Genomic DNA, 26,285 nt, shown 5'->3' with positions numbered 1-26,285 from the left:
CGCCCCTCTGCACCTCCCCGCCCCGCCCCTCCGCACCTGCCCGCCCCGCCCCTCCGCACCTGCCCGCCCCTTGCTCCCGAGGTACCCCTGGGGGCCGCTTCTCCTGGCGGTTACCACCATATTTCTAAGTAATTTGCTTATGCTGCTGACTCTTGATTAATTCATTCAGACATTATCTGTTGACTACCTGTTGTGTAGATGAAGATCTGTCTTTTATAGACTCCCTCGAGTGTCATCCTACTCTCAATATTTTTGTTAAATCCATATGCTCTGCTTTATAACATGAGAATCTTGTAAATATTGCTCGCCACTAACCCAAGCAGGGTAATATAATTGTTTACTTTCTTGTGTAATTTTTGGTTTTCCTGGATCCTTTCCCTAACCCCCGTTTGCTTAGCTTTCTGTACTTACCATGGTTATGTATTCTTATATGTCCACTGGCCTCAAATAGAATTTTTGGTGTCGTCCAACCCGTCTGATTTTATCCCCCCCCCCCCCCCCCCCCAAACCTCTCTCCTCTCTCTCCTGTTGTCCTGCTCCAACCTGGGCTGACTGCTGCCCCAACCGCCTGCGCCACCTTCATCGTGCGACCTCCCTCTCCTGGCGTTGGAACCCCCCCTTGTCTGTCTCCTGTGTTGGGCACCCTATTCTGTGGACCCTGTGTCTTCTCTTTTCTGCTTCTCTCCCTTGTTTGTTTAGCTTCCTGAAAAAGGTTACACAGGAGGGAAAGTTCTTTAGAGAGCTCGCATGCCTGAAAATGCCTTTATTCTATCCTCACACTTGATTGATGGTCTGGCTGAATATAGAATTCTAGATTAAAAATAAATTTCCTTTAGCAGTTTGCAGGCATTATCTTCTGGCTTCCAAAGTCACTGTTGAGAGGTTTGATGTCCTTCTTACTCTTGTTCTTTGTTTATTACGGCTTTCCCCCCACCTCTGGAAGCATTTGGGGTGTAACGCCAGTATTCTGGAAGCGCAGTCATGTGCCCTGCCTCTGGCTTTTTTTTCTCTCCCACCACGCTGGGTATGTGATTCACTATTGCAACCTAGGACTTACATTCACCAGTCTGGAAAGTCCTCTTGTTTTATTTCTTTGACAATCTTCTCTCTGCCTATTCTTTTTTTTTTCTACAACTCCCCTTGATTAGATGTCCATCTTAGGGATTGATCCTTGAATTTCCTTCTTTCTTCTGTTGTCCATGCCTTTCGCCTTTGTTTGTTTGCGTAGTTTGCTTGGTGGTGGTGGTGGTGGTCCATTTTCTGGAAGATTTTCTCAACCTTATTTTTTATTTATTTATTTATTTGAGACAGAGAGAACGAGAGAGAGAGAGAGCACATGAGAGGGGGGAGGGTCAGAGGCAGAAGCAGGCTCCCTGCCGAGCAGAGAGCCCAATGGGGGACTCGATTCAGGGACTCCAGGATCATGACCTGAGCCGAAGGCAGTCGCGCAACCAACTGAGCCACCCAGGCGCCCTCAACCTTATTTTCTTCATGTTACTGATCTTTTTCCTACTATCATATTTTTAATTTCCAAGAACTCTGTATTGTTTCCTGATTTTTTCTTTTCTTAGGAAAAAAAAGCATTCTGTTCTTGTGTCATGGATGTAATATCTTTTCTGTCTTAGGATATTTTAAAAATTAAAAATTTTTTTTTCCTGCTCTGCCCTCCCTCCCTTCCTCCCTTCCTTCCTTCCTCCCTTCTCTCCTTCCTTCCTGTCTTTCTGTCTTTCTGTCCAGTGGGGGAGTTTAATGCAGGGACAGCTTACCCAGGAGTGGGCAGGGTGAAGGAAAGCAGCAGAGGATGGTAAAGTGCTTTGGGAACAGCAAGAGTAGGAGCAGCTAAGACCTCTCTACACTGGAGCCGGCAGGGAGGGTGGTGACCCAAACCAGCAAGAGGGACTACATCTAAGAACCGTTGCAGTGGGGACTGAAGAGGAACCAGAGCCACCCAGCAGCCTGGTAGGGAGGGAGCTGGGAGACTCATAAATGCTCTGAACTCTCTCTCCTTCTGCATCGTTTCCATGACTTATTTTTCCTTTTACCTCGGGCTCTGACATGGCTCGGCACTCGTACCAATCCTGTTTATTTACAATTTGATATTTTTTCATCGTGGATTTTTTTGCACTCATTTCTATTTTAAAATATTTCATGAGGATATTCTCTATCTTTTTTTTTTAAAGATTTTATTTATTTATTTGAGAGAGAGACTGAGAGAGAGAGAGCATGAGAGGGGGGAGGGTCAGAGGGAGAAGCAGACTCCCTGCCGAGCAGGGAGCCCGATGCGGGACTCGATCCCGGGACTCCAGGATCATGACCTGAGCCGAAGACAGTCACTTAACCAACTGAGCCACCCAGGCGCCCAGATATTCTCTATCTTGATGGCTGGGTTTGTTGGTGCCATCTTAAAAGTTGTACCAGAGATCAGGGCCCCACTGTCTTACCTAATCCCTCTTTGAGATGGAACCTGGTAGAATCTCAGAGAACAAAGCCCCAAGTCACTTCCCATTCTGCCCTGTCTTCTCCATCCTGGAGAACCAAGGAGCCATGGTGGGATGATGGAGTGGAAGACCAGGGAGCGGGGAGAGGTACCCTGAGTAAGGGTGCCCCTGGACACCCTTCCCTACCCCCCAGCTTTGTTGGGCCATCAGTTAAAGAACTGGTACTTGGGGCACTTAGGTGGGTCAGTTGGTTAAGTGTCTGCCTTCGGCTCAGGTCATGATCTCAGGGTCCTGGGATCGAGCCCCACATCGGGCTCTCCACTTATCGGCGAGTCTGCTTCTCCCTTCCCTCTGTGATCTGTCTCGCTTTCGCTCTCTCTCAAATAAATAAAATCTTTTTTAAAAAAATAAAAGTTCCCATGTGATTCTGATGGTCATCTAGGTGTGGGAACTTCTGATCTGTAATATGTCAAACCAATTTTAAAATCAGTTACTAGAATGACCAGCAGAACATGAAGCTTTCCCAGGTACCACGTGGCTATACTTGACAACACGACTTCCACCATCCCAGGAGCGTCGTGGCCCCCTGGGCAGCCACACATGGCGAGTCCACGTGAAGGAGCAAGGTCCCCCCTGGCAGGAGACCCCTCTGACTGCCCCAGAGGCTGTGCCCAGCTCTGCCTGAGCGACAGGAGGATCAGACTTCTACCTCAGCTGGAAGAGAGTTCAGATGTCAGATTGGGATCCAGAAGACGGCCTTGGCAGGCTGAGTGATAGTTGGCCTCACGCCAGATGAAACTACCAGGATAAATATAAATCCTGGCCCTTGAGTTTAAAATAAGGTGGGAGAGATGGGGCTTAGTGGTAGTCCATGAGGAAAAGATGTGGGGCTCCTCACGGCTTGTAGGCTGGAGATGAGTCAGGAGTGTGAAGTGGCTGCCAAGGACGGAGGTGGGAAAGCAGACTGGAAACCAATGGAAACCCACAGAAACCCGGGAACAAGGGCTAGGGCTCTAGAGATCGTGCGGGGCATTTCTTGGCCTGACCATACGCTGAGGGGCCTGTGCCCCCTTTTAGGTGGTTATCTAGAAACCAGAGGAGTCCAGAATGGCTGATGGAGCTTGCGGGTATTTAGCTTGGTATAGAGAAGGCTCTAGAGAGATGGCTGTTTTCTCAGGAGGCTGTGACTGCTACAGAGGGAATAGACTGTTTTGCTCCACAGAACTTATCACTTCCTGCACCGAATTATCTATGTATTTGTTTATATTGCCTGTCCTCCCCACGGAACGCAAGCCCCATGAGGCCGACACTTTTCGGACTCTGCCACCGGTGCCTGGCACACGGGAGGAGCTCCTCCTTTGAAGGAACAGAGGAAGCAGGGATGTCTCCCTCCCCAGAAACCTCGGAAGACGGGGTTGTAGAGGAGAAGAGGTTGTGCTGGGGTCCGTCCTTGGACTCAGTGCCTGCAAGGACCCCAACTCTACTCTACTCTTGGGTTCCCGCACACATATGAGAAGATCGGAGCTTACACACACCAGAACACGTGGGCGCACGCCTGCGACCCAAGTGCCTCATGCCTGGGGCCTCAGGGGGGCCCCCCTGCTCCATTCCCACCTGGAACCCACTAGGCCTTACACTGATCACTGTTTGATGGGGGACACTGATGATCACCCCTTCAGCACAGCGGGGCCTCAAGCCCCACCCCCACCCCCAGGCTGTGTGCCCACTCTGCCCTGGACAGTGGGCAGCCTTGGCCACTCGGGAGCCCAGAAAAGGGCCCTGGAGACACCTGCTTCTCCTGAGTCTCTGCTCAGCTTCTCTGAGAGCTGGGCTCTATTTCACTGGACGAAACCCGATCTAGACCAACACTTGGTGGCAAAGGGCTAGGCAAGAGGGGAGTGGCCGGAAGAGGATATTTCAGTGGATTTGGTTTGGTTGGTTTCAGAAGGTTTTCTTGAGTCTCACCAGGAAAATGTTTCTGCTACTTATCTATCACAGCCTGCTTCATGCCTCTGCTCTGGGGCCATTTCAAGGGGCTGAGGGCCTGGCAGGTGGGCTTCCATTTCCTTTGCTGCCCCACATACCCACCGCGGAGGCCTCTCATCTTCTTTTATGGGTCCCCGGGACACCCTCTGGGCCATGGAATTCCCTTCTGGCTCAGGCCCTCTGCCCAGCCCCCATCCCAGACTTTCCCTGCCCAGTCTCTCTGACCCTCTTCCTGTCTTGCCCCCTCTGGCCCAACACTTTCTTCCCAGTCCCTTCTCCCCAGATCCCTGCCCAGACTCCCTACCCAGCCCTTCTGCCTGGCCTCTCTGCCCAGCCTCCCTAACCAGAGTCCTCTGCTCAGCTCCTTCTGCCCAGCACCCTGGGCTGGCTACCTCGCCACAATGCTCTGTCCAACTCAGATGTTCTTGCTCAGAGGCAGCTCTGAGGCCCCAGGCCAGAGCCCTCTCCCTCTCCTTAGATTTTATTCTCACACCCACTCTACCACCATGCCCCAGTGGAAATAGGACTCTAGGGGAGCCTGGGTGGCTCATTTGTTAAGTGCCTTCGGTTCAGGTTGTGATCCCAGGGTCTTGGGATAAATAAATAAAATCTTTTTTTTTTTAAAGATTTTATTTATTTCTTTGACAGAGAGAGACACAGCGAGAGAGGGAACACAAGCAGGGGGAGTGGGAGAGGGAGAAGCAGGCTTCCTGCCGAGCAGGGAACCCGATGTGGGGCTCGATCCCAGGACCCTGGGATCATGACCTGAGCTGAGGGCAGCCACTTAATGAATGAGCCACCCAAGCGCCCCCCCACCAAGACCAATTCTGAGGCCCTGGAACACTGACAACTTTTTTGGAGGGGGTGGATTGGGGGTTGGAGGGAGCTATAGTGAGAAGTCAGAGACCCTGGGTTGTGGCTCAGTTTATTCTGAGAGGCTGAAAAGGGGAAGGAAGCCTTGGACAAATTTCTTCTTCCATCCTGGGGACTTCCAATCCTAGCCCAAGGTTTTCTTGTTCTGTGTTTCAGATCTAGCCCAGAGTTTGGGAGGAACCAAGCTTGAGAATGTTCAGATTTGGAGGTTCCCCTGTAATAGAATAGTTCTCTCCATGGTAGGAAAGATTCCCTCCCCCCACTCCAGTCTTCCCTAGAGCCCCACTTCCCTAAGTTCCTCTCCTCTCTGGCCAAGCAAAACTTCCCCGCTCTTTCCCCACCATGGGGGGCCTAGGAATGCTGAGGGACCCCACATCCAGGCAGGCACCATGTGGTCCAAGATGGTGGACAGCAAGAGGGATGAATGAGTGCAAATACTTGCCTGGTTTCCACAACCTCCCAAAGGACGCAGTTCCCAAAAGGAGACCTCTAGAAGGCCTCCTCCCCAGATGGGAGGGTCTGGGGGAGATGGCATGGACAGACAGATTCTTAACCCAGACACCTGGCGAGCAAGTGGTGCTCATGGAGGGACCGCACCGTGCCAGTGGGCTCAGGGGAAGGGATGAGGTGAGGAGGCTGAACCTGGGAGAATTCTGGGAGTAGTGTGTGAGGTGGGTGGAGGGAGGGGAAGCTCACGAAGAGAGAAGATAAGGGGTTTTGTAAGAAGAAGGGGTGTTTGGGAAGGTGGGACATGGAGCCCAGGTGTCTAGTCTCCAGCGGTGTGGAAACAATCTAGCAGTGCTGGCTCCCAATCTTGACCCTGGCATGTACCAGCTGCCTGACCCTGGGCTGGATGCTTAACCCCTCAATTAATGAATCCCTGCAAGCATCCACTAGCTTCAAATTTCCCAAATGGGGTGGTAAATACTGATCTCACAGGATTGACATTCAAGAGCAAAATGCAAGTTTTCTGATCCTATCATCTCCTCACCCACCCCTTCCGGGCTCAGTACAGGTGCCAAGGACCCCTCCTGGCTGCTCAGCCCCAGGACGTCCATCTCCCACAAAGGTTACTCTTATTGATCCTTTTCCTGTCCTTTGGGCAGGTTGGTTGGTTGGTTGGTTGGTTGGTTGGTTGGTTTCTTTCTTTCTGTTTTTCATGTTGAGGTGAGATTTACATAACATAAAATTAACCATTTTATTTTTTTTTAAGATTTATTTATTTTAGAGAGAGAGTACACACGTGAGGAGAGGGGCAGAGGGAGAGGGAGAGAGAGAATCCCAAACAGATTTCCTGCTGAGTGTGGAGCCCGACATGGAGCTTAATCCCATGACCCATGAAATCATGACCTGAGCCAAAATCACAAGTCGTTTAACTGACTGAGCCACCCAGGCGCCCATGTAACATTAACCATTTTAAAATGAACTGCATTCAATATATTCCTAATGTTGTGCAACCATCACCTCTATCTAGTTCCAGAACATTTTCACCACACCAGAAGGAAATGCTGTGCCATTTAAACAGTTGCTCCCCATCCCCCCCCCCCTTCATCCAGAGCAACCACCAATCTCTGTTCTATTTCTATAGATTTACCTATTCTGGATGTCTCACATATAAATGAAATCATACAATATATGACTTTTTGTGTCTGGTTTCTTTCACCTAGCATAATGTTTTCAAGTCTCATCTATTTTATGGCTGAATACTATTCCATTGTACAAATATATCATAATTTGCTTATTCATTCATTTGTTGATAGACATGTGGGCTGTTTCTGCCTTTTGGCTATTGTGAATACTGATGCTGTGAACATGTGTACATGTATTTGTTTGAGGACCTGTTTTCAACTATTTGGACCATATACTTAGGAGCGGAATTGCTGGGTCATATGGCAACTCTACGTTTAACTTTCTGAGGAACCTCCAAACAGTTTTCCCTAGTAGTCAAACCATTTTACGCGCCCGCCAGCAATGTATGAAGGTTTCAAATTCTCCACGTCCTTGCCAACACTTGTTATTGTCTTTCTTTTTTTAAATCGTAACATCCTAATGGGTGTAAGATGATATTCATTGTGGTTTTGCTTTGTGTTTCCTGAATGACTAATGACGTTGAGCATCTCTTCATGTCTTGTTGGCCATTTGTATATCTTCTTCAGAGAAATGTCTAAAGTCCTTTGCCTCTTTACCCATTTTTAAATTGAGTTGTTTATCTTTTTGTCTTGGGCAGATTTCTTAACCTTTCTTCATTGTCAAATGGGGATGCTATTGTCTAAATGTAATTGCAAAGATGTTCTATACGAATCTATGTTAAGGGCCTGGCACAGGATGAGGAATGATAAATAGCTGACTCTGAATTACACTGTGGTCGAGGTGACCAATCATCTTGGTTTTCCCAGGCCTGTCCCTGGGTTTCCGCAGTGAACATCCAGCATCTTGGGAAATTCCAGAAGCAGGCAAACTAGGACAGATGGTCACCCTACTGTGGTCCCAGGTATGGTAGATACTAGGTATCCTTGCCACATCTTTGCTCTAAACCTCAGATTCCTCATCTATAAGGTGGGACTGAGAATGGTTCGTAGAGGTGTTCTAAAAATCAGGTGAGTTAATTGGTTGAGAAAACTAACCAGAAAGGTAGGTGGGGGAAGGTAGTGATTTTCCCCCAGATCTTACCTAGAAGTACAAAAATAGTACGCTAGCAACAAAAGAGGATTTCCTGGCCTTGAAACTTCAGGTGCTATGCTTCATATCCTCAATACTCAAAGTTAGCAGGATTGGCAGCACCTGGGAGCCTATTAGAAATGCAGAAGCTCAGGGGCGCCTGGCTGGCTCAGTCGGTAGAGTGTGCGACTCTTGATCTTAGGGTTGTGAGTTCCAGCCCCATGCTGGGTGTAGAGATTACTTTTAAAAAATTAAGAAATAAAATAAAATAAAATAAATGCAGAAACTCAGGCCCTGCAGAATCAGAATCTGATTCTTGGGTGATTTGGATGCACATTAAGGTTTGAGAAGCACTGCTTTGTATCAAAAGCTTTAAAGCAGGGGAAGCAATCCTAGAGGTAGAAAGTACATCAATAAATTCATCACAGCAGTATTTATGAGAGCATAAAAATTAGAAGCTACCTGAATGCTCCAACAATAGGGAAATAATTAAGAAAATTGTGGGTTTTCTTCTGAGTAGATGACCGGGAAGCCATTACAAGCGATGGTTAAAAGACTATGTTTAATATCAAAAACCACTTTAGATATCATGAAACCTGACAGAAGCAGTCCACACAACTGGCTGATCAGCAGGATTATAACCATGTGAAGTTATATTCATATGGAAAAGGCTAGAAGGAAATATGCCAGCATGCGGCCAGATGAGGGACGGGGGAGGTCTATTTTTGTTTTTGTGTTGCCTTGTCCTGTTTCTGTGTGGTGATATGATATATATTTATGCTGTCAAAATCCCTGGTTGGCTGATATTCCCTCCTCATGGTGAATCAGAGCCAAGAGTGGATGGTTCTTCCATTTCCATGAAGTGTGGAGCATTGAGAAATGCTTTGTCTAGAAAGCTGGTCCCCACCCTCTTTCTGAGCCTGGTCCAACCTCCCAATTCCAGGGCCTTCCTAGGTCAGCCTCATCCATCCTGACACCTCTTTACCCTGGGCCCTCAGTGCTGATGCCAGTGCCCCTTTGTCTGGCCTGGGTCCCCTCCCTTTCCAGGATAGACCTGCTTTCTGCACTCTGTGATGACGAGTGTTCTGTGTGTGTTTATTTTAACCTGAGGCTTGAATACTTCCAGAGGGCAGATGGAGATTATTATGTGGATACACGAGGTAAGGGAAAATAATAATAACAGGCGATGTTATGGGAGCCCTTCCTGAGTGCAGACCTCATTCTATGGCCTGACATGAAATTCACCCACCTACCCCAGGAGGTATGTCTAATACTGTCTTGGAACAGAGAGGTGAAGTGCTTGCCTCAGGTTGCACAGCTAGTGAGTGACAGAGCCAGGACAAGAGCCCAGGTCTTTCTGCCTTAGGAGTCAAAGGGTTTAACATACCATTTCCTCGTGGATGAAAATGCCTCGCATTTTGGTCCAGACAGGGGCTGCTTCTAGACCAGTGCTTTTCAAACTTTATTGTGCAAAAGAATCCCCTGGGAAGCTTGTTCAAATTTGGATTTTGATCCAGCAAAGTTTGGGGTTGGGCCCGGGATTCTGCATTTCCAATGAGCTCCCAGGTAATGCAGATGCTGCTGGTCCCTGGGGCACATTTGGAGGAGCAGGATCTGGAGAACATTCCTATGGGTCTTGTAAGGCTTCGTGGGATGGTGGAGTCAGAGAATGGATGCCCCCTCCCCCAGCAATCCCATCAGCACCTCCTGGGTTGGACCCAGCTGCCTGGAGCACCGTCCTGACAAGCCTGGCTGGCCAGATCTCTCCAGCAGGCCCTGCAGGGTGCCCTTGGTGGCCTGCCCCAGCATTTTTCACCTGCCAGTTGGCTGGCAGTTGACAGGCTGACGGTGACAGCTTAGCTGGAGTTCCTGTCCAGAAACGTCTTGAGCTCAGCCAAGGTAAATGCTGCCCCGCTGTCAGAAATGAAGCGCCTGGCAGGCTCCGGGCATGAATAATTGAGGCAGAAGAAACACTGTAACAGCAGATGTTTAGGATGGAGCTGGGGTTGGTTTGGAGGAGGCAGCCTCCACAATCAAAACCTTTCTTGGAAAGGCCCAATAAAATCACCGTAATAGCTCCTACTTAGCGAACACCTACTGTGGACCAGGCACTGGGCTAAGAGCTTACACGGGTATGTTTTGTCTAATCCTTTCAAGAACTCAGTGCGGGAGGTTACTGACGAGGGACTGAAGCTGAGAGGAAAGTAATGTTTGGCACTAACTACTATATAGTGGAGCCAGTTTTTGAACTTGGTCTGTCTGACTCCACAGCCCCTGCACTGACCCTAGAGCAGTGGTTTTCAAAGTGCACTCCATGGAACCCTAAGGGTTCACAGAGGCACTTCCCGCAGGGGCTGCCGTGGGATGGAGGGTGGTGGAGAAGGAAGTGGCCCGGCAGGCTGGGCTCCAGGCCCTTCTTTCCTTCCCCCAGAATGGCCATACTTTGATGTGATTTATGGATTGAGCTTCCATGGAAGATTAATTTGGAAGAAAGGATTTCATGACCAAAAATGTTTGAAATCCGCATCATGCTGCCTCCCAGAACGAATGTGGATTATTGACCAGGGCTTCTTACACGCATTTCAAGGAAACATAGTTCCTTTTGGTGGACTTGCTAAGTAGTCTGGCTCAGGCTATGCCCCCTGTCAGGCCACCCCTGTCCTAGCTTCGAGCCTCCAGGCCACAGCGTCTGGAGGGCTGCTCTCAGGGGGAACGGGACTGCCCCATGGACAGCAGGCCCAACACGCTGACCGGCCTGAACTGGGTGAATTCCTGGGACAAGTTCACCGTCAGGCATGGCCTCTAAACCCTTTTAGGAGTCGCGTGTATATGGATTACAGCGAAGAAGCCCTCACGTTGACCGGCCTAAGGAGGCCTCTCGGGACCTTGCTTGTATTAATTAGGACATAGATTCAACTATTGTAACAAATGCTCAACTGATGAGGGACTTAGGCACGAGTTTATTCTTCTCCCACATGTAATAGTGTGAGTGTAAGTAAGCGGGGGTTGATGTGGTCTCCATGGTGTTGGGGACGCAGCTTCCCTCTGTTTTGCTGCTCTCCCCTCTGCAACACGTGCCTTCTATGCTGTGGTCCAAGATGCTTGCCCATTCCTACTGAGGGCAGCTGTTCGGCTGGTCTAACATTGTCCGGACGTAGTCACGTAGCCCCGCTCAGCTGTAAGGAGGGCTCGGACATGTAGTCAGCTGGGTGGCCATGTGCCTAATGGAAACTAAAGGAAGAAGGAGAGAATGGTTATGGGGAAGCATTTATCCATCTCCGTCATGGGCGGACTTCCTCTGTCAAAACTGGGGGTGTTGGCAGCAGCACGAGCAGGGGCCTGCAGTAACAAACAGGAAGTGCCCCCAAGGTTGGGGGATTTCCACATGACTCGTGCCCTCGTCCCCTCCATAGTCAGTCGAGAAGCCGGCAGTGGGACGCTTGGGTGGCTCAGTCAGTTAAGCCTCCGCCTTCAGCTCAGGTCATGATCCCAGGGTCCTGGGATCGAGTCCCGCATTGGGCTCCTTGCTCAGCCGAGAGTCTGCTTCTCCCTCTCCCCCTTCCCCTACTTGTGTGCTCTCTCTCCACTAAATAAATAAAATCTTTTTTTTTTTTTTAAGATTTCATTTATTTATTTGACAGAGAGAGACACAGCGAGAGAGGGAACACAAGCAGGGGGAGTGGGAGAGGGAGAAGCAGGCTCCCCGCAGAGCAGGGAGCCCAATGCGGGACTCGATCCCGCGACTCCAGGATCATGACCCGAGCCGAAGGCAGTCGCTTAACTAACTGAGCCACCCAGGCGCCCAATAAATAAAATCTTAAAAAAAAAAAAAAAGAAGAAGCCAGCAGTGATGGACTTTCTAGAAGAAAAACATGGCAGCCTGGGTGTTGTCAGGGAAAATTCTCCCAGAGATTGGGTTTCTCACTTCTCTCTTCCCATTCAGATTCTCACTGTCTGTGCTGGGGAAGGACTGTCTGGGGTCTCCCTGGAAGACCCTCTGATCACCCCACGAGCAAGTCTCTTCTGGTTAGTGCCCTTTTGGTTCCGAGGAGCTATTTGAGCTGTGTCAGGAGAAAGGTCTATAGGGAGGAGGTAGAGACCTACCATGGGATCTAAGGGCTAGAGATGACAGACAGACTGATCTCAGCCAGAAACCAGGGCTGCTTTCTTTCTCTCCAGGCCCACCTCTCTTTTTCACTCACCCAGCGTATATTTATTGAAGCCAAATGCATGTAAGGTCTTCCTTCTCCTCTCTATGAACAAGCAGTCACGCTTAGGACAATGCCCTGATAACACAGAGACACCCGTGTCCTACATTTGCTGTCAGGTGGAGCCAGGGTTTCTCTTCCTTGCTTGGAAAGCGTCTCCCTCACCAGCTTCAGTTCCTCAGAGAAGAGCTTGAGGAGTCAGGGGACTTCCTCCTGTGTGCAGGACGTGCCAGCTTTGGAAGGCTTTCCACAGACTTGGATTCCCAGAGGAGGCAGCTGGTTCCTTCCTAAGTGGCTTGTCAGTGCTGAGGGAAGATGCTGTCCTTGTCACCACCCCACACGTTCTCAGCACAACCTCGGGCCCCATCAGCTGCGGGATCCTTGTGACTGAACTAATTCAGCAGGCAGATCCTACCACCTACCATATGCCAGGTGCCAAGCCCTGGGCTAGGGAGGTGGTAGGGGCGAGAAGATGAACACGACACAGTCCCCTCAGCTCTGTGCCCCCTTCTGATACAAGAGAGTTTAACCAATGACTGAAAAGTGGCCCACGTCCCCTTCCAGTGGGAGCAGTTACTTAAACACCCGAGAAACAACGGACAGAGGAAAAGCTTTTGCCTTTGAGCGAGACTGACCTGGTTTCAGAGGGGGCCTATGAGACACCGCCCCAGTCACTCCACCCTTTGCTGTCTTAGCTGAGGCAGCAGAAACACGTTAGCATCTGTTTGGGCTTCTCGAACGACCAGAGCGTGGCTTCTGCCAGGGGGCCCTCATTTCTGACGCTTGGAGGTTTGGCGAAAGCTCTCACCGGGTGAGTCCCCGGAAGCAGGTGATAGAAACCAGACCCTTCTCCAAGCCTCCAAGCAGCTGTTTTTAAACACAGGTCTGCTCCGGTTCCCACGTGGGAGCTGCATTTGGTTGACTCCCACCATAGCTGCCCGTGTCTATTCTCTGCTGTTGTCCTGCTTTGCTTGGTAACACGATCCCATTCCGGTCACCAGAATGTGTGGTGGTAGCAGGGAAACAGGCCTTCGATGACTATGCTTTGTGACTGTTCACTCGTCGGCAAATCCTCCAGTTGGGCATATCCTCTGTGCTTAACCCCCCATAGATAACCATAGATAAAGGCAGACCTCACCCGGGGGGGATGTCTGGTCCTATAGGAGAGGACCGTGGGAGCCCCAGATGGCTTGTGAGCAGAGTGGTGTGGCCTTGCACGTGCTTTAGATTCGTCTGACAGCCGCACGGAGGGCGGGTGGAGGGGTGGGCGGTCTGGAGACTGGAGGGGAGGAACCAGGCGGTGGCTGGGGGGAGGCCCCCTCCCCTTCCACACCATCCTTCTTCTGCTCATCTTCCCCCCCAACCTGGCCCTGACCCCAGGTCCCCAGGGCGTGTCACTTGTCAGAAGAGCAGAGTCTGCCTCTTGGCGGGGGGAGAGAACAGGCATCCTCCGTCCCTGCTCGTGCAGATGGAGCTGGAAGCAAATCTTGGACCTCTGTTCCCCATCCCCACCTGCTGGGCTCCGGGTCTGTTGTGTATGGAGCAAAAGGGCTCCAGAGCAGAGAAGGCTCTCCCCACCCCTCCAGGGGGGCATAGACTTCCACCTCTCCCTGTCCCTGGGAAAGTGCACAGGAATCTAAGATTGGGCCGGCTGGGCAGCTGACGGGTTGGCAGGGAGAGCATGGTCTGCTCTGCTGTGTCCACAGCCCCTGCCACTGGACAGCCTGATTAATGACCCGCCGCGTCCAGGGCTCCTCATGGGCCACCAGCCCCATCTCTGCAGCCGCGGCTCTGCCTCCTTCTCCCCCATGGCTGGCGCTCCCACATGGGCTGAAATGCTACATGGTCCCCTTGCCCGGGCTCTGCCATCCTTTCTGCTATTTCCTGTCCTCTTTTACATCCTGGCCCTACATGCTTCTGTGCGGGAGAGGCTTTACAGAATTATCTCCCAGCCTGCTGTGTTCTGGCTTGTTCTTTATCTGCATTGAGCTCATGGTAGAGGTTAGAAATGTCTCGAAGGAACCACTGCTGCTTCTCTCCTCTTTCTCAGCCCTCTGGTGACTGTCGTGTGGGCCCTGAATTCTCCCTCTGCTTAAGGGTTTGTGTCTGTGTGTCCTACTTGCATAAGTCCACCTCCGTCAGACTAGCAGCTTCCCAAGATCAAGGGTCTGCCTCCATCTTTATTTTTTATTTATCTCTTCATTATTTTTTTGAGGGGTGGGGAGGGGCAGAGGGAGAAGGAGAGAGAGAATCTTTAGCTTTACTTTATTTTTTTTTCAATATTTTATTTATTTATTTGACAGAGAAAGACACAGCGAGAGAGGGAACACAAGCAGGGGGAGTGGGAGAGGGAGAAGCAGGCTTCCCGCCGAGCAGGGAGCCCGATGCGGGACTCGATCCCGGGACTCGAGGATCATGACCTGAGCCGAAGGCAGTCGGTTAACCAACTGAGCCACCCAGGCGCCCGAGAGAGAGAATCTTAAGCAGGTTCCATGCCCAGCAGAGCCCGACACGGGGCTTGGTCTTGCAACCCTGAATCATGACCTGAGCTGAAACCAAGAGTTGGACTCTTAACCGGCTGAGTCACCCAGGCGCCCCTCTGCCTCCATCTTTAGACTGGTGGCTTCTAAGATCCAGTTTTTTCTTTTCCCTGAAGGAGGGTAACCCTGGGCAGTGACTGTCTCCCCTTCGGTCTGAGAGCTCCTTGAAGACAGGAGCGCTGTTTGGGGATACCCTGTCTGTTTCTCGCTGATGCCCCAAGCTGAACTCTGCCTTGGGCGTGTTCTGTAGATACTCAGGGGCTGCAGGGAAAGCCTCCTGGCCTATCTGGAAATGGCAGGGCTGAGCATGGGTACAGCAGGTGTGGATTTGGCTGGGGCCAGAGCTGTTGGGGCATGGCTATGGGCCTGGTACTGAGGTACTATCTGGGGCCAAGGGGAACCCAGGACATCCAGGCTGAAACGAGCCCTCAAGGCCACAGGTCCCGCTCCAGGGAGGGCGGTGACTTTGCATCAGAAGTCTGTGCAGGGAAGGGGCAGAGGATGGCTACTGGCCAGCCTGACTCCTCATACCTCCTGTGGTTTCTGTCTCGGGTGCGAGCAGGAGGACAACCACAACTACTATGTGTCCCGTCTGTATGGCCCCAGCGAGCCCCGAAGCCGGGAGCTGTGGGTGGATGTGGCCAAGGCCAACCAGAGCCAAGTGAAGGTCCACAGGATCCTCTCCAACACCCACCGGCAGGCTTCGGTGAGTATGCCAGTCCCTGGCAGCGCTGCCTTGGGCGGGGAGGCTGGGGACCAGGGCATTCTGCCTGGTCAGTGGGCGTGGTTGTGGCCGGAGGTCCGTAATCCGGGAGGTGCCTTCCAGGGAACCCTGGGGGAGTACTGGCCAGAGTTAAGGTGCCCACCCCTGGTCCTGGGGCCTATCCTGGACATGCCTGCCCCCTGCCCTGTCCAGACAAGCATGGGGCAGTGTGGGTGCCCAGCTTCCTGGCCTACAGCTTGGCCCATGCTGATTCTCTCCCGTGCCCTGCAGAGAGTGGTCTTGTCCTTTGATTTTCCTTTCTACGGGCATCCTCTGCGGCAGATCACCATAGCAACTGGAGGTAAGGCTGTGTTCGTGGGCCTGGGGGAGGTTTGGAGATCTCAGCCAGAACCCAAGGGACCTACCTGGGAAGGTTCATTGGAGACAGGGGTGTACAGATAGACAGTGGAGGGTCCCACATTGGGCTCTCTTGGGACCCCAGTCTCAGGAGGGAGATGAGTGTGTGTGTTGGACCACCTCTGGGACATTGGCTGACTTACGTGTGTGTGTGTGTGTGTGTGTGTCCTTCTGGGCCAGCTCAGGCCAGCGTGGGCAATCCTTGGAGTCCCTGTGCTTCAGTCTGTGAATGAGGGAGGAGGAGACTTCACTGCGAGTCTGGCTCCTGGGATCAGGCTCCTTGTTGATATGAGGAGCCAATCTTAGATTCCTGTGCACTTTCCCAGGGACAGGGAGAGGTGGAAGTCTATGCCCCCCTGGAGGGGTGGGGAGAGCCTTCTCTGCTCTGGAGCCCTTTTGCTCCATACACAACAGACCCGGAGCCCAGCAGGGGGGATGGGGAACAGAGGTCCAAGATTTGCTTCCAGCTCCATCTGCACCGTCCCTTCCTGCACAGGGAAGCAACCCCTCTAGGCCTTCTCTGGTGATTCCTCTGCCTTTATCCGCCCCCCCCCCAGGCTTCATCTTCATGGGGGACACGATCCATCGGATGCTCACAGCTACTCAGTATGTGGCGCCTCTGATGGCCAACTTCAACCCTGGCTACTCCGAGAATTCGACAGTCGCTTACTTTGACAATGGTGAGACCAGATCTCAGAGTTTACATCAACTGGCTCCAGGGCTCACTTGGTCCAGCCCCTTTAGAGGAACCCCAAGTCTAGAGAGGACAAGGGACTTGCCCATGGTCACACAGCAAGGCAGGCTGAGTTCAGTGTCCTCCTCTCTAAGATGGGGACAGGCTGCCTGTGACCAAGCAGGATCTGATGAGATAACAACAGAAAAGCGCTTGGCTCTTAGCAGAGGTGACCAACATTACAGACCTCAATTCTCTTACTCTCACCGGATTGTCCCTTGAGCACCCAGTCTCCGGCCATGCCTGCCTTGGGGCCCTCCTCCCTGCCCTGCCTCCCTGGCCAGCTAGGTCTCTGTTCTCCTCCCCAGGGACAGTCTTTATTGTTCAGTGGGACCACGTCTACCTCCAAGGCCGGGAGGACAGGGGCAGCTTCACTTTCCAGGCAGCTCTGTACCACGATGGCCGCATTGTATTTGGCTACAAAGAGGTGAGTGAGCTTAGCTGCGGAGATGGCTGGGTCTTGGAGTCTTCCATTCAGCAAATATCTGTAGAGAGCCTGAAAATGTGCCAGGTGTAGGCCTCGGTGCTGGGAATACAGCAGTTAATGAGATGGCCGGAGGCCCTGCCCTTGTAGGGCTGTAGGTCTGGTTGGGGAGATAGATGGTAATTGCAGGGACAAATGTAGAATCGCCACTGTGACAAGTGTTCCTAAGCAGAGGTGCCTGGTGCCAGGAGAGCCTTTCACGAGGCTTTTTTTCCCCCCCCTTTTTCTTTTTTTTTCTTCATGAGGATTTTGACCTCAGCAGAGGTCAGGGGAGGCTTCCCTGAGGAAAAGAGTTAAAATCTGCAGGATGCATAGGACTTAAGGAAACAAAGAGGAGAGGGAGAAGCACATTCAAAGGTCCTGTGGCAGGACAGAGCAGGGCTGGTTCAAAGCATTGAAAGAGGGCGCCTGGGTGGCTCAGATGGTTAAGCGTCTGCCTTCGGCTCAGGTCATGATCCCAGGGTCCTGGGATCGAGTCCCGCATCGGGCTTCCCGCTCCTTGGGAGCCTGCTTCTCCCTCTGTTTCTCTCTGTCTCTCATGAATAAATAAATAAAATCTTTAAAAAAAAATAAAAAAATTAAAAAAAAAATAAAGATCAAAGCATTGAAAGAAGACAGCAAGGCTGGAGGGGAGAGAATGGGGGGCAAGATAGGGCAGAGGAACACCCAGCTTTGCCCTTGAGAAAGGTCACTCTGGTTTCAGAGTGCAGAACAGAGTGTTGGTGGCTCAGAGGGAAGGCTGCGGGATGGTTTCGGAGAGAGATGTTGCCAGCTTGGAGTAGGGTGGGGTGAGATGGAGAGAACTGGACAGATTTAAGAGCCAGTGAGCAAGTGAATTAATAGGATTTGGAGATGTGTTAGGTGGAGGAAGGCGGAGATGGAAGAAAGGGGGTGACTCCCAGGTTTCTGGCCTGCACGGAGGTGCCATCCACTAAGAGCAAAGAAAAAAAGGAAATGTGCTGGAGATGGTGTGGGGGAGACTTGCAATTTGGGGGGGCCCATTGGATTTGGGATATCTTTGAGTCCTCCGAGAGGTGCCGCACAGCAGGTGGATGCATCTGGAGCTCAGAGGGGAGGTCTAGGCTGGCCCAAGGGTGTTTAGGGAGGTAGATGGAGCCTCTTCTCCCCTGCTGCAGATCCCTATGTCCGTCCTGGAAATCAGCTCCTCCCAGCACCCCGTCAAAGCAGGCCTGTCAGACGCCTTCATGATTCTCAACCCTTCCCCGGATGTACCAGGTGAGTCCCTAGGGATCCAGCGGAGTTCTCGATGGGCTTGGACTGAGCTCCAACTGAGGGCAGGTGGGGATTGGCAGTGGAGGGAGTGGATGGAGGACAGAGAGCTGAGCAGGAACTGAGGGAAGATGGAGCATAATGAGTTCCAACTTTTCTTCATTAAAGCAGAGGAACCCTTTACACGCCCCGCCCCCGCCGCCGCCTCCCCTGGTGAAATCTCCAGTGGGAGGTGCTGCTCTGGTTTTGGAGGGGAGAGGAGCTACTCAGCACCCCGTCCATTTAGAAAATCTCCAAAATCACCAAATTAGGGTTTTGGGTCCTCCCAGGACACAACTATAATCGCAAACCCATCCCAGGTGATAGGAGTCTCACAGAAGGAAGACAGTCTCAGCCACATTGTTATCTCCCTGTCCTTCGGCAAATCAGATCTCGCTAGCCTCAGTTGCTTCTTCTGTAAAATGGGGGGAGGTGTAGCTGGAACGGCGCTTTTTCCTTCCTGGTCCTCCTCCAGTTCTGATATTTTGGGGGCATCACAGCTCTTTCTCTCCCGCTTCTAAACCCCCTGCTGACTCCCAAGAGGGTCTTGAATTCACATTTCTGGGGGAGGCACTGCAGGCATGCCACCTCCTGGCTCTGACACTTTTGAACCTGAACTCTTCTGCTGTGCAGTGTATGCCAAAGTCCTTCTGTCTAGGGGCGCCTGGGTGGCTCAGGCAGTTAAGCATCTGCCTTCGGCTCAGGTCATGATCCCGGGGTCCTGGGATCGAGCCCTGCATTGGGCTCCCAGCTCAGCAGGGCATCTGCTTCTCCCTGTCCCTCTGCCCCTCCCCGTGTTTCTCTCTCTCTCCCTCAAATAACTAAATGAAATCTTTTTTAAAAAAAAGTCCTTCTGTCTAACCTGCAGGACCCCAAAGAGGAGCAGACCCTTGTCTGTTCTCCTCTATCCCTCTCTGTACTTGATGGGGCTAGGGGATATTCTGAACTCCACCCTAGCCACGCCAGGCCAGATGAAAGGACGTGGGTGGAAGGCACCAAAGAGAGGCAAGGCACCACCATTCTGGGAACTCCAGGGATTCCAGGGGAAGTATCTTCCCTGCATCTGTTGGTTGAGTTCAATCAATACACATGTTCTGAGTTTCTACTCTACACTATGTTCTGGGTGCTCTTGAGATACAATGAAGAGGAAGTCATGGAGGGATTCATCCTCTGAGCAGAGCCTCTGTCCCTAACGGAAATCTGAGGGAAGGGACCAGGGCTCATGTTACAAGCCTTTATCCAGCACCTTCCATGTGCAAGGTTCAGTCCAGTGTGAGGGGCTTGGCTCTGGAGTTGGAAGCATGGAGTCCAAACTCTCTGCAAGCATCTGACCTCTGGCAAACCACTTATCCTCTTAAAGTTTATTTCTTTATCTGTAGTTGGGGATGTAAGTGGTTCGTACCTGCTAAGGTATTGTGAAAATGAATGCAATGATGCACGTGAAGCGTTCAGTCCGACTCTGGCTCATCGAGTCTGTGAGTCCTGCTTTAGGATATCTTCCTAAGCTAGCCTTTAGCACACGACACAGTGTTTGATAGTCTAGCAAGACATCTGGTACGGTAGCAAACAGTGCAGAATAAGAGCATGTGATGTCCCCATGCTGGTGTGTCGCGGGTCAGATGCCACGCCCACAGGACTTTCACATGACTTTTGTAGCTAGTGGGAAAACAATCATGTGTACATGGGGGGGGGGAAGTTTCCCAAACTCCCCCCCCCCATGTACACATCACCTTTGAGTTTTTTGCCATTAACATGAATTACTGTTCTGTTATTATGAATGCTTTTCTTTCTTTCTTTTTTTTAAGATTTTATTTATTTGTCAGAGAGAGAGAGAGAGAGAGAGCACCAGCAGGGGGAGCGGCAGGCTGAGGGAGAAGCAGGCTCCCTGCTGAGCAGGGAGCCTGATGCGGGACTTGATCCCAGGACTCTGGGATCATGACCTGAGCCGAAGGCAAATGCTTAAACCAAACCGACTGAGCCACCCAGGCGTCCCTATGAATGCTCTTCTTTATCCTAATCTATAAAATGATATTTTTGCACAAATAAGTGTACCTGGTCTAAAACTCAAAAGATACAAAAGTTTGTATAGAAACAGGTTTTGGGGGGCAATGGGGGAAAAAAAAAGAAAAAATTAGGTTTCTCTCCCATACCTGACCCCTGTCCCTAGTTTTCCTTTCTGGAGGCAACCCCACTACTGGCTTATTTCTAGAGCTGTAAGCCTACAGGTAAGCATACGTTTGGATATTTAACACAAACGATGGTATACGGTGCCACTGTTCTGCCCTTGAACGAAGTCTATCCTGCCCATCATTCCATATCAGCTCACACCTCATTCTTTTTAATAGCTACTTGATAGCCTGTCGCACAGATGTACCTTAATTTAGCCAACTCCCTGGACATAGGCTTTACAGCTGTTTCCCATTTTTGCTACAACAAATAATGCTGCAGTGAACATTCTTGCAAGTAGCTATTTTTATGCCCCGTTGTATTCCCTCAAGATAAATCCCCACTACTCCTCCTGCCCCTCCCTGACCTTCCCTGAACACTCAGTGCTCTAGCAAGCGGCTCACCGAGACCCTGCTCCATAGCCCAGTTCTCACTGGCTGGTGAACGCCTGCACTGAGCTGGCTGCTACCTAGTTCAGTATCTCTCCGATTGTATTAGTTAGCTCTTGCTGCATAACAAATTATCCTGAAATGTAGCAGCTTAAAACAGCAAACATATTATCAGCCCAGAGTTTCCGTGGATCGGCATGGCTTTGCTGGGTCCTCTGGTTCAGGCTCTTGCCCAGGTGGCTCTCAAGGTGCTTTGCCAGGTTACAGTCATCTCAACCACCGATTGGGGTGGGGGTCTGCTTCCAAGAGCTCTCACATGGGTGTGGGCAGGATTGACTTCCTTGAGGAGGCCCCCCTCGGTTCCCGCCATGTGGACCTCCCCATAGGAGAGCTGGCTGGCTTCCACCAGAGCAAGGCAAGCAAGACAGCCATAGAGGGTGGGCAAGACAGAGGCCAGCCTTTTTGTAACCTGATCTCAGAAGTGCCATCCCGTCACTTTCGCCGTATTCTATGGGTTAGAAGCAAGTCACTAGGTCCAGCCCACACTCAGGACAGGATTCCACTGGGTGTCAATACCAGGAGCTGGGGCCACTGGGGGCTACATTGGAGGCTGTCTGATTACCACGCGGATTATCATCCCATCCCCAGGCTCTGAGCTTTATCTTATTTGGTCATCCTCCCAACACTGCAAGTGAAGTCTCTACTTTCTAAATGAGGACACAGAGGCTCAGAGACTTGTGAAGTGACTTTCTTGTAATCACACAGCTCCGAGAGAGAACTGAAACCCAGATCTTCCTTTTTTTTTTTTTTTAAATGCTGGGGTCGACCTTTGAGACTTTCTAAATCTAACCCAGCCTCATTCCAGCTGGAGGGTGAATCCTTTCCTCCTCAGCTCCCCAAACACCCACAGCCCTATATGCGCACATCCCAGGCTGTTTTACGGGATGGGCAGTTCTTAATGCCCAGGTACCCACCACCCGTGTGCCTTACGGAACCCCGTCCGTCTCATTGGTGCCTCTCTCACAGGGCTTTGTGGGCTGGCGGGGTCTCAGGAAATGTGTGTTGGATCCAGCTGTTGTATGAGGCTGAATTAGAGGAAGTCACATCCCTCCAGGGAGTGTCTGCATCTGAGCTTTGTCAGTGATTCTGGAATGAAAGGCTGTTTTAGAGCAAGCCAGGGAGATGTGGGGAGGCGGAAAGAGGGGCAGGGGAGGAAGCACAGCCCACCTGCAAAAATAGCAGGCTAGTTGCGCCTGCTCTGATTATGTCATTCTCTGGCCCCTCGTTGCTGCAGCATGAAGTCAAAATCCTTAACGTGGTGTTCAAGGTCCTGCGCAGCTGACACAGCCTTCATCACCCACCACTCTCTGTCGGGCATCACTGGTCTGCATGCCCTGTTCCCCAAACGTGCCAAGGGCTGGCCGGTGAATGCCTGCACTGAGCTGGCTGCTACCTAGTTCAGTATCTCTCCGATTGTATTAGTTAGCTCTTGCTGCATAACAAATTATCCTGAAACGTAGCAGCTTAAAACAGCAAACATATTATCAGCCCAGAGTTTCCGTGGATCGGCATGGCTTTGCTGGGTCCTCCGGTTCAGGCTCTTGCCCAGGTGGCTCTCAAGGTGCTTTGCCAGGTTACAGTCATCTCAACCACCGATTGGGGTGGGGGTCTGCTTCCAAGAGCTCTCACATGGGTGTGGGCAGGATTGACTTCCTTGAGGAGGCCCCCCTCGGTTCCCGCCATGTGGACCTCCCCATAGGAGAGCTGGCTGGCTTCCACCAGAGCAAGGCAAGCAAGACAGACATAGAGGGTGGGCAAGACAGAGGCCAGCCTTTTTGTAACCTGATCTCAGAAGTGCCATCCCGTCACTTTCGCCGTATTCTATGGGTTAGAAGCAACATCTAGAAGTCCACATCTCCAGGACACAGTTTTTTTTTTTTTTTTTTTTTTTAAGATCTTATTTATTCATTTGACAGAGAGAGAGAGAGAGAGAGAGGACAAGCAGGGCGAGAAGCAGACTCCCTGCTGAGCTGGGAGCCCGACATGGGGCCATGGGGCCATGGGACCCAATCCCAGGACCTGGAGATCATGACCTGAGCTGAAAGCAGATGCCCAACAACCTGAGCCACCCAGGTGCCCCTCTATGAAAGGGCACCTTGTGTAAAATGGCACCCATTTCAACCCTTTTGTCACTTGGCAAAATTCTCATCATCCGTTGGTCCAGCTCAGATGTTGTCTGCTCCCTGAGGCAGAGCTCATGGTTTCCTCAGGCCCCTTCTCCCCAACTGGCCATGGGCTCCTTGGGGGCTCACCGTGGCCCCAGGGCTTAGCTCAGTGCCTGCGGCAGGGCAGGCGCTCAAAAAAAGAGGACTAGGGCAAGAGTGGGTGCCCCTGAAGGGAATGGGAGCAGCAGAGACCTTCTCCTCTGCCCTCTGGTGACCCCAAATGAGAACAGAGGCCTGATGCCACTTGAGGTGGAGGAAGTACTTTAGTAATTAATTGCATCTCTCTCTGTCCAGCATTTAGCCTGGCTCCGAGCATAGACTTTAGGAGGAATATTGAGGTGTGGATGGAGCATATTCATATGCAAGCATTTTTCTGGGACAGCATCCGTGGCCTTCATTGGGTTTTTAAATGGGCCACCACCTCTGCTTTGGGCAGTGATGGATTTTATGTGGCTGAGAAGTCAGATTCCTCTGGGTCTGCTATTCAACCCACAAGTAGGGAATTAGTTTGGATTAGGCTGAGCTGCAGATAACAGTAAATCCCAAATAACCATGGCTTCAATGAGATACAAATTCAGGGACAGCTTTCTGGTCTGCAGCTCCTATTATTATCACAGATATTCCTATTGTCCAAGCCTCCCTGGGACACCGCCACCAGAATGGATGGTATCACTGTCTTTGTACCCAAGCCCCTCCCTGCCTGGAGTGCAATGAGAAGTGGAGGCTGGTTTCCCCACTGTTCCAGAATCCCCCAGACACTGAACTCAGTCTGGTGTCTGGTCTGCAGAACTGACTCTCTCCCCAGGCTCCACTTTCCTCCCACCCCTGCCTGAGGGTGGGGGGGGGGTGGGGAATTCAGCACAGGCTCACTCTTGGGGTTGAGAGAAGGAGATGCTGCAAACAGCCAGAGTTTATCTTACCATTATTTCCTTACATAAACTGCTACACCGGCTTTGCAGCAGAGAGCCTGCAGGGCATGCCTGATGCAGAGAAAAGATCGATGGGCAATTAGCAGCAGCTTTTTGCAGAGGCTCGCAAAACATACAAGGTAGCTTATAGGCTCTTTATTTGGCCTCTGGGGCCCCCAGAAGTCAATAAAATTTCCTCTATTCATTTGTTTAAGAAACTCTTTCTTGGGGGGGTGCCTGGGTGGCCCAGTCGTTAAGCGTCTGCCTTCGGCTCAGGTCATGATCTCAGGGTCCTGGGATCGAGCCCCGCATCGGGCTCTCTGCTCGGCCAGGAGCCTGCTTCTCCCTCTCCCACTCCCCCTGCTTGTGTTCCCTCTCTCAAGTTGTGTCTCTCTCTGTCAGGTAGATAAATGAAATCTTTTTTTTTTTTTTTTTTTTAAGAAACTCTTTCTTGGGGCACCTGGTGGCTCAGTTGGTTAAGCATCTGCCTTCGGCTCAGGTCATGATCCCAGGGTCCTGGGACTGAGCCCCGCGTCACTCTCTGCTCCGTGGGGAGTCTGCTTCTCCCTCTCCCCTGCTTGTGCTCTCTCTTGCTATCGCTCGCTCTCTCTCAAATAAATAAATAAAATCTTAAAAAAAAAACCCTCTTTCTTTCATGGACAGGATAAAAGCAACTTTAGTGTAGCCAATGTCAAAACTGACAGAGGTTCTGAATTAGTGGAATCAGTTAATGAGGATTTCATTATTCAGGACTCCAAATTGTAGCCCACCCCTTGGGATATGGGACCCCCATTGTGCTCACCTCTGGGGTCCCCTGCTGGGACTCCATTTATGATCATTGAATGAATAGTCAAATGAGCAAGGAAATACATGAACGAGGGACGCCTGGGTGTCTCAGTCAGTGTAGCGTCTGCCTTTGGCTCAGGTCGTGATCCTGGGGTCTTGGGATCGAGCCCCGCATCAGGCTCCCTGCTCAGCGGGGAGTCTGCTCCTCCCTCTGCCCCCCCCCGCTTGTGCTCTCTCTCTCTCTCTCTCTGTCAAAATAAATAAATAAAATCTTTTTTAAAAAAGGAAATACATGGAAAAAACACAAACTTTTCCCAAAACTACCATCTTATATTTTTTGTAGTGGAACCACCTATTTTGGAGGGCAATTTGTGGCAGGACTAGTCAGTCTGATTTCTTCTGACCCATCCAACTCTTCCCCACCAGTGTCTGGTTTTGAAACAAAATGGGACATGTAAACCTCTCTTTTGAGCCGCGAACGTCTCTTGTTTAGGCAGAAGCGCTTCCCGCTTCTGGATCTTAGTATTTCTGAATCTTTGATGAGTGGAGGCAGAGATAAAAACAGAACGTCTCAAACTGCCAGAAATGTGGCTTTGGCGTGGCCTCTCTGTCTTGGTTCCAGAGGGATCTGTTGGTCATGCAGATGGATGTCATCATCCTTGGGCGAGCCCCAGATGTTGGCGAGATAATCCAAAAGCAAATAACTCAGGCAGGGATATTAAGAGTTCTGTTTATAGAGAAATAAAAATATTACCAAAGCCATACACTCAAACAAGTGCAAGTTGGCCGTTGAAGTGAGCAAATATTTTTAATCAGAGGTCTATTTCCGCACACCCACCCTCATCTCCCTTCCCACCGTACTCATCTCCCCTGCCCTGCGGTAGGGCCATCAGTGACAGTCTTTGGAGCACCTGTGACCCTGTCTGGCTGCGTCCTTCCTTGAAGTACACCCCCAGCTTTGGTTCCTCGGCCCAGGTGGTGGGGAGACCCATCCCTAGATTCTGGTGTGAGGTTGGCTGGGAGCCTTGCCTTCCCCGGTTGCTGCTTGTGGGTCTCTATCCCTGAAATCGGCCTCCTTGACAAGTTCATGTCTCCATTCATGCCCAACCCTGACTCCATTTCACCTTCCTTCCCACCCTGGGGACAAGCTCTCCTCTACATCCTTGCAGGTGGAGAGATCTGGAAAGCCAGGTCTCCTCCCCTTTGAGCTCTAAGGTGGGAAGGGGCATGTCTGGCTGCAGAGCCCATTGGGGGCTGCCCTTTTGAGAAAGGCCATAGTCTGGTGGGCTGGGGAGGAAGGGCGTTCTTCCTTAAGGCTGTGGACTGAAGTTATAATAAGTTGCTGAGGGTTTTGTGACTATCTATAATCCACTCATTCATTCACAGTCATTTTTTGAGGCCCTGTTATGTGCGGGGCCTGGTGCTAGGGACTGGGGGATGGAGGGAGCTCACAGCCTGGTGGAGTAGGTGGCCAGCAAAGTCAATATTGATGGAGTGGTGTA

At 51.2% G+C, this 26,285-nt stretch overlaps 1 protein-coding gene across 2 annotated transcripts in view; it reads left to right on the top strand.

Annotated features, from left to right (window-relative positions):
• PLXDC1 (plexin domain containing 1) overlaps positions 1 to 26,285 on the top strand; it is a 56,614-nt gene that overhangs the window by 8,944 nt on the left and 21,385 nt on the right. For both annotated transcript variants that reach the window (XM_035027000.1, XM_035026999.1), the window contains exons 3-7: positions 15,266 to 15,409; positions 15,698 to 15,767; positions 16,381 to 16,503; positions 16,865 to 16,983; positions 18,177 to 18,276. In XM_035027000.1, the coding sequence (XP_034882891.1) occupies positions 15,266 to 15,409; positions 15,698 to 15,767; positions 16,381 to 16,503; positions 16,865 to 16,983; positions 18,177 to 18,276 (556 nt within the window). The remainder of the gene's footprint in view (positions 1 to 15,265; positions 15,410 to 15,697; positions 15,768 to 16,380; positions 16,504 to 16,864; positions 16,984 to 18,176; positions 18,277 to 26,285) is intronic.

This window comes from Mirounga leonina, unplaced genomic scaffold (genome assembly GCF_011800145.1).
Source record: "Mirounga leonina isolate KUSES-001 unplaced genomic scaffold, KU_Mleo_1.0 Mir_200, whole genome shotgun sequence".
NCBI classification, from domain to species: domain Eukaryota; kingdom Metazoa; phylum Chordata; class Mammalia; order Carnivora; family Phocidae; genus Mirounga; species Mirounga leonina.
Note: the sequence above shows the minus strand (reverse complement) of the source record. Positions and strands in the feature narration are given on the sequence as shown.